Below are 12,924 nucleotides of genomic sequence, written 5' to 3' on the forward strand. Positions count from 1 at the left end.
CCAGTTTAAGCAGTGAGTTGTGGTGGGTGGTGTGCTAAAGAAAAACAAGCCTGACGAAATGGAATACTAATCTCCTCCTCATACTCTCCTGGAAGGCCCCAGAAAGAGCATGCAGTTCTTTTCCTTGCAGGATTTGTTCACCTTCTCTGACAGATTGCGTGTGCCAGTTAGCCCTGCTGACCCCTTCTTGTGTTGCTGCTGTCTCCTCATCCTGTCTTCCCTGCTTTTCTGTGGTCTCTGCTGCCGGTGCGAATAGTGCCTTGCGTTCCGTCCACAGGAGAAAGTTCGGGAAGTCCAAAGGCACTGCACATGCAGGGTCGTGGGGCTGTTGTATTCCAGTCCCACTGGCATCCCCCCACGCAGACCCAACCAGTGAGTCCTTCAGAACTACACGCCGGGTTTGCTGGCCACCCCACTCCATCCACCTTGTCTTCTCAGTCCAGCCTGGCCCTCAGCGCCCCCTGCAAAGGTGAAAGGCAAGTTCACAGGGTGCAGGCCTTCTTTCTTCCCTGACATCTGGTTTGATTCTGGGCAGCTAAATAGTGGCTTTGCCATGAACAACAAAAGCTAATTCACTGTGGTTTTTAAACACCAAGTGCAAATATTTTTCCTTTTCAGCTTGGGGTCACTGGAAGGGAAAAAACAGGGCTGAGAAGGAGATTAACCTTTTAAAAACTATTATGACTTCCCATAGAAAATAAAACAACGGCCTCATTTCCTCCCATCCATGAGTCTTTTTATGAGTGATTGTTGTTGGAGGCAAGACTGGGAATCCACGGATTTTTCAATTCTGTCTCAGCTTGGGTCTCTATCCAGAAGCCCACCAGGAGTGCTTTTAAGGGCCCTTGCGAATTCCAGCAGAGCTCAGGGCCACCCTCTTTGCCTTCTTGCTTGTCTGTCGTCATCCCTGGCTGACTTTTCCTCTTCCTTCTTCTCCCCAGCCCTTTGATTTCTTCCCTCCAGAAGGGTTCGAGGAGGTGAGGGCCAGGCCCGCCCCTGATGCTGCAGGTGCTTGCAAGGCTGAGGAGTCTTTCTGTTGATTGGGGCGGTCCTGGTGTACCCCAGGGCTCAGCACCCAGCAGTTCCCCTCAGACACGAAGTCACCCCTTCTGGCTCTCGCTCCACGTGGCTATGGAACAGAAGCGAGGAGCTGACACCGTTAGTCATTTCAGTGACCTCTCTGGACTGCAGGGCCAGCGCCCTTCTCAGTCTTTCCCTCCATTTGTCTCCTTTCTTTCCCTCCTCCCTCCAGTTTTTGCACACTGATTCCGTTGCTGGGCTCAGCTGGGAGGTGAAGCGCATGCCGTGACAACATAAAGGCTGTGAGGGCAAAGCAGTGGAAGTCTCTGCCTTCTCCCTCTGGTGCCAAGAAGACGCGCTCAACAGACCCCAGGATGGTGGATGTTTGTGAAAGGGCTTGGGGCGCTGTTACTGTTGTTATTGGCATCGCACGAGTCTAACGTGTTGATACAGGTGGTGTGTGCGTTGGGGGTGGGAGGGGATCTGAAATTGATTTGCAACCTGCAAAGAGCAAACTCCACTTGTGTGCTGCCCCTCATCCTTTCAGCGGGTGTGCAAATATTTGCAGACCTGTTGAGCAGCTCAGCCTCACACCAACCTAACGTTTTTTCACAGCCAAGTGATCCTGCCCCAGCCTAATGAGAGGAGGGGATGGGGGTGCTGCGGGGCCGGCATGGGGTGATGAGATGGGGTGTGTTCCTTATCATGACTGGACAGTCACCCCAGGGCTGGGCTGCCTTGGCTCCCTGGCTGTTAGCCTTGGGCCGGCTTCCTGTGTCCAGCGGCATGCTCATGGTTTCCATAGCCACGTGGCTCTTGGCAGAGCTCCTCCTGAGAGTCTGCATTTAAAACCAGCTCCCAGGTGATGCCAGTGCAGCTGTAGAAAGTACCGGGCCTTCGGAAGTCCCCCAGGGCCGAGGAAGGAGAGTGCGGCTGAGCCCCTCCTCTGCAGACAGGGTGTGGCGGAGGCTGCCCCAGAGTCCTGATTTGCCATTCAAGTGAACCCCCGAGGGATTAGCAGCTGGCCCAGTGCTTGCTTGGGTGAGACCATCTCCCCCTCCAGGGGGGAGTCCCGGAGGCAGCGCAGATGTCGAGTGAGAATCTGCCACCTTCCTCACCGAGGGTTGCCCTCCCTCGCCCTCCCACCCCCCTGCTCTGCCTGCCGACTTAAGCAGATCAGCTTTCAGCTCCTGGGACTCCAGAGGGCTTTGGATGAAAGAAAAGGCCCGGCCTCAAGAAGCAGAGCGGGAATCCAAGCATGCCTCTCGCTTGCTGCATGCCCAAGAATGCAGGTACTTGGGGGTTTGCAGCATTTCCTGGCAAGACAAAGGGGGAGGGAACCTGGGGAGGCCGGGCGGAGGGAGCGCGGTTCTAGCAGTGATTCATCTTCTGGGGGGAGTGAGGGAAGAGCAAGGGGAGGCCGTGCTTGACCTGCAGAGATGACCCTCACTTTTGTGCTGGGCAGCTCCTGAGCTCCAGGCACTTGGGGTGGTTCTTCCAGGCTGGCCAACTTGGCAACTTTGTGCTCCTTCTGAGGTGCTGGACCACTTAAGACAGAGAGGACAAGGTTTCTCCCTCCTCCTCTTCTGTGCCGACCTTGGCCTGTCTTCCAAGACGGCCCAGAGGGTGGCCCGTGGGGGAGGAGTCAGGGCAGGATCAGCAAGCTCCAGTCTGGGTGGCTGAGGAGGCCGCTGTGGGCTTGGCCCCATGTCCTGCACTGGCTAGCGCTGCATCTGGCCTGCTAGTCCGTTGCTTCTCCTCCAGCACCTTGCCCCCCTGTCTTGTTGGAATTCTTCAGTATCCTGTCCTCATCCTGAGATCAAAAGTAGAGGATTATGTCTCTCCTGGTGGCCGCCAAACAGCCTTGATCTGGGAGTCCCCAGAGCCAAGTTCCCCAGTGTCATTTCTGTTCCATCTGCAGTGGCCTTAACCCACTCTCGGCCATCTTGACTTCTTTGGTCCAACCCCCCTCTTCCTTTTAGTTCTTTGCCACATCAGCTCGGCCACACCAGTGAACCCTGTTTGCAAAGTGTCAAACTCTTTGCAGTATTCGTCCTGCACCATGGTTAGTCCTTCCATTTTAACTCAGGCTCCTGCATGGCAGGGATGGGGCCTTTTTTCTAGAGATGCCACCACCGTGTCGGTCACCATGAGCGCAAGGCAGGGTGGTGTGCTGGCTGAAGCTGGCACTCTTCTCAGCCTAGCTAAGCCACCATAGTGCTCATTTGCCTCCACTGGGTCTGTGGAGACTGGGGCAGTGCTCTGTGGCCATGCGTTAGCCTAACCAATATGGTCATCTGCAGCCTCACTCATTGACAATGCTATTCTGCTCCACCATCTAACAGCGCTCCCTCTGAGTTGCTTCTTCAGGTGTGGTGGCGAGGAGGCGCTGGTTTGTGTCACTTAGTTACCTAAGATCCGTTAAGAGGGGAAGGAAACAGGCCTGTGGGCCTGGCAGCTTCCGGTGGGCACCACTGAACCTGTGTGTTTCTTCAGGGCATGACAGTTTCTGAACTTGGGAGCAGAGAGGTTGTTCAGTCCACATCTCAAATAGCTTATGTACTTGTGATGAATCACCATTGTTTGACATGCAGGCTGCTCCTCAGGCCAGTTCAGTCAGAACCTCTGGGGATCAACCCGGGCATCAGAGCATTTCTTTAGAAAGCTCCCCAGCTGAATCTCCATGTGCAGCCAGGGTTGAGAATCACTGCCTTAGGTAAGAAATCAGAACTTCACTCCCACCCTAACCCCTGCTTTCCCTCAGGGAACCAAGTATGACAATCCAGGACCTAAATCCACCCAGTTTCATGAGGATCAGTGGATTCAGGGGCAAATAAACAGCCAGGTAGTGTTTTATTAGGACAGAAGGACTAAGTCACCGGAAGGAGTGTCAAAGACATAATTCCCCTGCAGGTGCCTGCCAGGTTTCCAGGCTGTGTTCAAAGAGAAAGATGGTGAGGTTGGGGGAAGACCTTTAGGACAGCCTGACACAGTTTACCTTGGAGACGTGAAGATCCAAGGCCGACGTGTTGGGGGCAGGCTGGGGTCTGGAGTTGGGGGAGGTTGGAGGGCTCACCCTTTCAGAGCCACTGGCACTTTGTGAATGGAGCCATCTTCTGGCATTGGTTTCAGCAAGGTCATGGCACTTCTGCCAACTCTGGACAGCTCACCAGTGGGGGGAGACCAGGCCCTTAATCAAAGATGCCTCCAAGTAGGACTTGGCAGAGATTGCATTCGGCACAATAAAAGCAGAGAGGAAAATGACTGCTTTTTGCTTCAACACAAATTTTATTACACCAGGTTTCATTATAAAAATGTTATAGTTTTGGGTGTGTGTTTATCATATAAACAATGTAGTTACTCTGATCTTCACCATCTTTCAAACCGGAGTCTCAAAGGGAGTTTTATTTACTAGATTTAAAGCCATGGAACAATTGTTTCATACAATTGCCTTATAAGCATAGGAATAATTCAGGGAAAAAGCAAACTCCCCGCATTCTTTCCTTCTCAGTCCCTGCTGAATCTTCCCAACCTGGAGGCAGGCATAGCCACCAGCTGACCATGCTAGATCTTGTAGCTGTTAAGCTGTATGGGGGTAGACCTCAGTGGAGTAGTATGGTCTTCAGAAGGAGGGCAGAGCGAGACTTAGGCTTAAGGCTCCTGCTGCATCTAACCTACAAGAGTGTCCTAGTGGCTTGGGTAAGTGTGGGAACCACCTAAGCTAATCAGGCTGGCTTTTGGGGCCCAGACCCCTATACCATCCCATAGTCCGGGGCCACAGGGCCCAACAGCTACTGCCATTATTTATGCCCTAGTCTCTGGGCATACATATTTACCAGAAACAAAGCTTTCACATTAGTATAAATATCCTCTCAGGTTCCTTAGTTCATTCCTGGGAACTCCACATTCAGAAGTGCTGTGTAGACTGCCGCCATCTTACAGCAAAGTCTATTTTGTCCATTTTACTAGTGTTTTCCATTTTGATTCATTTATCTGATTTTATAGTCACTGACTTCAGATTGTAAACTTTTTTTCCTAACCCTTAAATTGAATGCTTAATTTACAAAATAAATAGGTGAAGTGCCAGCTATAAATTTACCTCAGAGGACAGCTTTGGTAATTTCCATTGGTTTTGCTAGTTGGGTTCATTGTTATGGGTTTCATCCTCTTGATAGTTAGGTTTGGGAGAGGCAGCATGGTGTGGGGAAAATAGGCTTTGGTATCTGCCAGATCTGTGTTTAAATCCTTACTCTGCCATGTATCAATTGTGTGACTTTGGTCAAGTTACAGAATTGTACCTTCCTTATTTCTAAAATAGAGATGGTAAAATCTGCCTTGTATATTCTTTAAATGAGGATGAAATGAGTGAATGCAGGCAAAGGGCTTAGCATAACTCACCTAGGAACTGTTCAGTCCGTAGTAGTTGTGGATAATAATCATATTTAAAATAACACGCCTTTGGCTGGGAAGCTACTCTGCATTTGCATGTCTTAGGCAGGGGGCCAGGACAGTGGATGTCCTTTCTGGATCAACCCACTTATCCTAACGTCCTCCAGAGGCACTAGCAGATGGGACATGAAAATACCAACAGTGTGCCTAGGGAAGGGCAAGCAGCCAAGTGTTACACTGGATTGAGCATGCTGAGGCGAGCCAGGAAAAAACTCAGCATAACCCAAAAACGCACCATTGAGAAATTCCTCTGAAATTCCTTAGTCTGCCTCTCTTGTGGAATGTTCCTCAATAGAATATTGGAGCTGCTCTGTCCCAGACCTGGCTTCTTTCCCAGCTACCCAACTAGGTTGCTTCCCCTCTCTAGGGCCTTGACTGCTTGGCATGACCAGGGCCTTGAAGGAGCCTAGCATCTGGGGAGCTGAACTTGATGGAGCAGCATCTCTGTGCTGGGCACCAGGCTTGGCTGTGGGCCTCAGACATGACTAAGACCCTGCTCTGCACTCAACGACTTACAAGTCAGGAGAATACTGACCCACCAGCAGCAGAAAGGCTGGTCACAGTACCTCAGGGCCCATCCACAGGTAGGAGGGACCAGCTCTCCCTTGTGGGGTGTGGCCTGGTCAGCCAAGTGTGGCTGACAGAGCAGAGGACCTTTGAACCTACTACGTTAGGGTAAATGGGTTAATGTGTATCAAGTTTGGGGTGGATTTTTGTTTGTGGGGTTTTTATCTGTTTGCTTGCTTGCTTGTCTGTTTTGTCTTGTTCTGTTTTTGAGAACATGATAGAATGAGCTCACTCTAATCTTCAGTATGAAGAACGAAATACCTAGTCTGTGAAACCAAGAGATTTTGCCATCTTTAGGTATCTAGGTATTACCATCTTTTATAGAGGCAATATTTTGCAGAAAATGAAAGCCTATTTGCTTGGGGTTGATTCTTGCATTCTCTGAGTTGGAGGTGAGGGTGGGGAGGTAGAGGAGATGGGAAGGTTAGGAAGGGTTAAGGCTGCAGGAAAACAGAAGCCAGTGTAACCTGCTGTCCACTCTCTACCCTGCACAAGTCCTCTGTATGTAGACTTAGGTAGACATTACATGTCTGTGTTCAAGGCAGAATCTTTTAGTCTTCTCCAAAGCTGGCCTGTGCTTCTGAATGCTCTGTTGGGTCGCATGGCTTTCTTCCTCCTGGGTGCCACATTTGGAGTCAGGAGGGATACTGAGAAAGTCTACTCTCCTGAGGGTGGCTGGCCTTACGTGTGGCTCTAACTCAGTGACCTTGAGTGTGGTGACACCCACTGGCTCCCGAAATGGCAGAAAGGAAATGTGGAAAGGAATTCACCTCAGTCATATCCTCTCATCTGAAACGCAGGCCTAGTTGTTCAGCATCCAGAGGCCAAATGTCAAACACCAATAAAGGGAAAGATGCAAATATTTCCTCGGTTTTGAAGAACTGAGGCCTCTTAGGAATGTTATCTTTTCTCCCTCTGGCCCCCACTCTACAGCCAAGCAAGGAGAAAGTTTTGATTTATTCTTCAAGACAGAGTAAATCACTCTTCTCTCACCACCTTGTCTCTATGTTATGCTTGCCATGGATGGCATTTGGCCTTTAACAACTAGGATCCCTCTTCCATCTAAGTTTTTATCCCTGGAAACCTTCACCAGCAAGATAGAGCTGGATGATTAATTTTGAAATAAGGAAGAGCTTGAGAATAGGCAGGGGGCACACATCAGTAGCCACAGGGCCCTTGGCTTAAATGGATGACAAATTACTCATCCTACCTAATGCAGGCCTCTATAGCTCCTGCTTTGAAAGCCAGAGGTGATGACGGGGGTCATGGGTTTCTAGTACTTTCCACAGCTACCTTGGAAAGCCAGCAAAGTGGCCGGCTGGGAGAATTAAGATAATTGTGTATTGAATGCTTTTCCTTGAAAAGAAGGTGATTTGTAGCTTTGCTTGGTGAGCCTTCTCTTTTTCCTCTCGGCCCATCTCCTCTTGGCATTTACTTGTTCTTGCTGCTGCTTTTTTTGTTGTTGTTGGGGTTTTTTGTTTGTTTGTTTGTTTCCTTTTTTTTTTTTTTTACACTAACGACATCATGGGCAAGGAGAGGAGATTTTATTTTGAAGAACAATGATCACATTAACCAGGTGACAGCAGATAAGCTAAAAGTCACTCCATTTTCTCCTGGGAAAAAATGTTCTTTGCCGCCAAATCGCATTCCGCTTCTCTTTGTCTGCTCTCCTCTCATGGGAGGGTGGCAGGGCTGGCTGCTGATGGACTCAGAAGAAATCACTGGCAGATAAGATACACCCTTGATTCATATAAGAAGGGAAGTTTTTGAGTTCAATGATAAAAAATATCTTCCTTTCCTGTTGCACAACATTCTTGTGGCTGGAACTCTCTGTAGAACGGAGACATTTCTCTACCCTTGGTCCACAGTATCAAGCAGAAAATAACTATGAAATCTGAAACTTGGTAAAGGATGAAAATCCAATTCATTGCAGTTTGATAGACATGTAGGCCTGGATCAGACTCTGTAGCTACAGAATCTGCCTACATCCTGCCCTGTTTTCAGAGCAAAACTGAGGACTCGCCTACCTTCAAGGTATCACAGCCACATACAAAGACCCAGCCAGTGCTCTGCGCAGGAGCTGGGGAACCCAACTGGCGTGTCACCGCAGGTCTAAGAGCAGCTATTAGCAAACAAACAAACCAAGCCTCCAAGTGTGTGCAGAGAGAGTGAGTGGGGGGTGGAGGAGGAGAAGGGAAGGAGGCGCCCTGAAGGGAGGGAGGTTTAGTTTGATAGATTGCTAGGAATTTGTTGGCCCCAAGAAGCATTCTGGGGTCACAGCTCTCTGAGCTGTGGTTTCTTTGGCAAGATCTCATAGGCTTGTTGTGAAGACTGGAGGAAGTAATGAAAACGAAGCACATAATGCAAGGCTCGGCCCACGATGCAGATGGAGGAACTGTTTGCTGTCGTCATCATCATCAGGAGATGGTGTTGTGTGGAGAACTTGAAGACTCTCAGTCACAGGCCATGAAAACCCTTTGCCCTCTAATTGTAACCCACTCTTTCTAAGACTTGACTCTCATTTCTCATATCTTGGCCGACTTTGGCTAATATTAGTTCACCTCTGGCAAAATGAAAGCAGGTTCAACCAAGTTTCAAAAGATGTTTTGAACCCTACTACATTTCTCAATATAGCATCTTGTATACAGGGTTTATAATTTTAGGAGTGGGTGGATATTTGCGTGGCAGTATAGATATAAAACCAGTGGCGGATGCAAGCATTGCTCTTGGGTCTTTGTTTTCATCAACTCATTTCCGCAACTTCAAAAAACATTCACTTGGTCGTTTTTTTCTTCTAACCTGTTTATCCTCCAGTGCTTTTGTTTGGGTCACAAAAGGAAAGGTATTTCTGGCAAAAAGCAATGAAACTTATTTCTTCTAAAGTTTAGCATTTACAATAGAAGGCGAAGTACTGTTGTATCATAAGTGATCGATATAATGTTTTTGAGAGGGGTCTGTCCATTAACATTGGGGGCTGAGGAGATTTGGAGCCCGGAGCTTGGGGAAAACCAGGATGTTAAGATTAAAACCCATCTACGGACTCTTTATTATGTGCTCAGCAGAACTGTGTGGGTCACAGCAGCTACTCATAGCAACCCTCTGACGCAGGCACAATTATGTCTGTTCCCCAGAGAAGGAAAATGAGGCTTAGAGCGTTTGCCTAACTTGCCCAAGATTATAGCTCAGTCGATGGGAACCAGAACTTGGACCCATGTCTGTCTGATCCCAAACCCCAGGCTTGTTACCACCAGGCCATACTGACTGTGAGGATTTGAAAGTAATGACGCCAAACTAAACTTGGGGGTGGTATCTTTAGGTTATCATACAGGTTAAGAGTTAAAAGATGTGCCATGGCCTACGCTCCAGTCTCTGCTGAGGTCATCCAAAGAGAAGGAAACTTAGTTTTTATTTGAAGGAGCAACACCCGATCAGCAGAGATAGGCCCGGCACAACATGAGACTTGAGCTAAGAAGAGGCACCAGAGAAGGGACAGAGCCAACAATGTCCGCCCCCGCTGTTACCCCGTGTCTTGAGAAAACAGAGTGGTGTAGGGAAGGCCTTTGACTTTCTCTTTCAGTCCTAAGCTAGTTAACCTGACTGCCTGTAACTGATATATTTATTATCCAGCATTGTTTATCAGTGACATATTGTTCAAATATTCATTTCCTAGGAGAGGATTGTAAATGTCTCCTGGAATCATAAAAGGTGATGGATTAACAAGTGGGGGAGGTTGTGGCAGGTCAAGAAGTTACCATGTGGGATTTCCCACACCATCGCTTGTGAGGGTCGGCAGGTCATGAGTTGTCTCTCAGTGGCGAGAGAGAGGAGAGTTGGTCCTCTCTGACTTCCTGACTTCAGCATCCTGGTGAATGTCCTCACAGCGATTATACTTCATCTCATTCAGAGGTTTTGAGCAAAGTAACAAGTAGCAGGTACGATTACAGCTGTTTCTGAATTTGCAGGAATCTGATTGTAACTGTCTCCGTTCTCCACTTGGCCATCTTCCCACCATCATCTGCTTTCCCAGAGTTCTCAGGCCCGGTGGCTCTGAACCTACAGCTCTGCCTGTTGGCTGGAGCAGAAAACCCTGAGACTCAGCATCCTTTCCAGTACTGTGAGATGAAATGCATGTGTGTCTCTGAAGTTCCCTACACCAGCCAAGTGTTCCAGTCATGCAGAATTCTTTGTACTTTCTCATCATACCATGCTGTCGCACACACCTCCAAGCCTGTATACAGTGTTCCCTCTCTGGAATGCTTCTATGACTGGTTTCATCTGGCCAACTCCTAGACAGTTTGGAAGGGTTGGCTTAAGCATCACCTTCCTTGAGAAGCCCTTCCTGACATTGCTCAGAGGGATTTTGTCATCTCCCTTCCTGTAGCCCATATGCTGAACATGCCTGTATTTTAGTGGTGCTTCCAAGGGCAGCTGGAGAAGGGATAGGCTACCCACTCCAGTATTCTTGGGCTTCCCTTGTGGCTCAGCTGGTAAAGAATCTGCCCGCAATGTGGGAGACCTGGGTTCGATCCCTGGGTTGGGAAGATCCCCTAGAGGAGGGCATGGCAACCCACTCCAGTATTCTTGCCTGGAGAATCCCATGGACAGTCCATGGGTTCGCAAAGAGTTGGCCATGACAAAGCGACTTTCACTTTCACTTTTCCAAGGGCAGAGGATGAACTAATGCCCCTGAGGGTATCTGAGCCACAGGGTGGAGGTGGAGATGGCCCAAAGCTGCCTTCCAGAGATCTTGAGATTTCTTTGTAATTATATGCATCTATAAAATTTGGACCATTTCTATAAAATCTGCACTATTCCCTACAGTATTTAATATAAAATAATCTCCCCCCAAATAATTATTGAGTAAAACTATGGTCCACGAAGATCCCCCACCTTTGTCCTGTGGCATCCTGAACCCCCAGGCACAACACAGTATATGTTGAGAGTATGTGGAAGTCCCTCTAAAAACCATGTATAGTACAGTGTCTTTCTAGTTGGCCATTCTATGAGCTCCTTCAGAGTAGGGACTAAGTCTTTCATCTCGGCTGTAATATTTATAAGATTTTAGATACTCAAAACAATTTTTTTGAATGAGTGAATCTTTCTCGTGATATTACATATAATAAAGAACCAGTGTTGTTAAACCTCAAAGAGATGGGGTCATCTCTTTGACCCCAAGGTCTCCATCAGCCCACTTCTCTTTCTCTAGTTACACTTGCATTTCACTGGGCACTGGTATTTAAGATTAATTTTTATTATTTTATTTTTTTAGGTTAATTTACATGGCTGTGCTGTGCTGGGTCTTAGTCGCAGCATGTGGGATCTAGTTCCCTGACCGGGGATTGAACCCAGGCCCCCTGCATTGGGAGCGTGGTATCCTAGCCACTGGACCACCAAGGAAGTCCCTAAGATTACTTTTTAAAACCATCTTCTGCAAAAGTGACTTTAACATTTAGTCACTACCATGATACCAGTATTGTTTTCCGCTCTTGTTCATAGCAAATGCATATTTCCCCAGCAATACTGTGGAAGAAACAAGGCTTGATGGGCAGACTTGGAACTCTAAATGTTATCTGTCACTTCTTTTCTGTGGGAAATTTGGTCCTGAATTTAAAAAAAAAAAAAAAAAACTTACACATGAACTCTGGAACACTCTGATGCTGGAGACTAACTATATTCAAGGGTCAAGCCCCTCCATTCTGTAGTTTCTGTTTATAGGCCTTACTGCCCACAGCCTGAGGAAGTGGGGTAAGGAGGCTTAAAGCCAGAGCCACAGAGTGACATCCCAGAATCACTGGAGTGGTCAGGGATGACCTCAGATTGGTCCTTCCCTCGTGTCTCTCTGGTTCTATCAGCAGCAGCATCAGGCTACCTTGGATGTGTAATGAATGTCTCAGGAAGCGAGAAAAATTCATTCTCACAAATCCTACTGACATTTGTGATCCTAAAACTCTTGTCTCTCTCCAGTTCAGACAAATGAACACCTGAGCCATCTATCGTCTCTCCTTTAAAAGAGAGTCTCAACTAAACTTAAGTTTCTTAAGAAATATTTGAGTAAAGGAAATCTCCTGTGCAAAGCAACTTTAAACACATGATCCATTTTATTATGAAATTATTCTTCAGAAACTTCCCACTGGTACCCTTCCTTCTTTTTCTAAGTTTTATTTTTTTTAAGTCTTTATTGAATTTGTTACAGCGTTGCTTCTGTTCTACATTTTGATTTTTTGACCTCCAGGCCTGTGGGATCTTAGCTTCCCGACCAAGGACTGAACCCGCATCCCCTGCATTGGAAGGCGAAGTCTTAACCACTGGATGCCCAGGAAAGTCCCCCTTCCTTCTTTAGAAGTGAATTACTCTTCTCAGAAATGGAACACCCTTCAAGAGCAGGCCAAACCATGCCTCGATCCTCCTCCAGGTCACAGCCCACCTGGCTTCTCTAGCATTGCTTCTGGTATATCTTACGAAGCCCACCCAGTCATTTCTCTATTGTTTGACGTCACCCCATCCTTAAATGACAAAACCTTCCCTCCCAGTTTGGCACATGATGGTATTTTTCTGTCTCCTCTGATCTGGAAGTTGCAGTTCTGATTCCACCCTGAAGGCACCTCACGGAGGTCCCAGCCTAGAGCTGGAATCCCCATTCTCACACTGGGCAAAGTGATTGGGAAGCAGGGTCAGGGCCTGAACTGGGGGAAGCTCCCACCACTGGTGTAGAGAGGGTTTTTTTTTTTTAATTCCTAAAGGTTCTCAGCAAAACGTCCCCCTTTCTGGAACATAATTAGCATGTGTTGAACCACAAATGTATAAAATCACTGAGGGTACAGACCAACATATGTTCACAGGGCTACAAAGAAGGTTTCTTTCTTTCTCCCTTTCCTTTATTTGCTCCTT

At 47.8% G+C, this 12,924-nt stretch overlaps 1 protein-coding gene across 36 annotated transcripts in view; it reads left to right on the forward strand.

The window, feature by feature from the left end:
- Window positions 1-12,924, forward strand: part of NHS (NHS actin remodeling regulator) — a 501,937-nt gene that overhangs the window by 392,153 nt on the left and 96,860 nt on the right. The window contains exon 1 of one of the 36 annotated variants that reach the window (XM_025276545.3): window positions 1,727-2,312. The exons of 33 other annotated variants lie outside the window; for them this stretch is intronic. In XM_025276545.3, coding sequence (XP_025132330.1) covers window positions 2,279-2,312 — 34 coding nt within the window. In that variant the 5' untranslated portion in view covers window positions 1,727-2,278. Of the gene's footprint in view, window positions 1-1,726; window positions 2,313-11,365; window positions 12,485-12,924 lie in introns of those variants that run through there. 2 more of the 36 variants (XM_044937060.2, XM_044937061.2) reach the window with 2 other exon arrangements.

Source organism: Bubalus bubalis, chromosome X, assembly GCF_019923935.1.
Source record: "Bubalus bubalis isolate 160015118507 breed Murrah chromosome X, NDDB_SH_1, whole genome shotgun sequence".
In the NCBI taxonomy this organism is placed as follows: domain Eukaryota; kingdom Metazoa; phylum Chordata; class Mammalia; order Artiodactyla; family Bovidae; genus Bubalus; species Bubalus bubalis.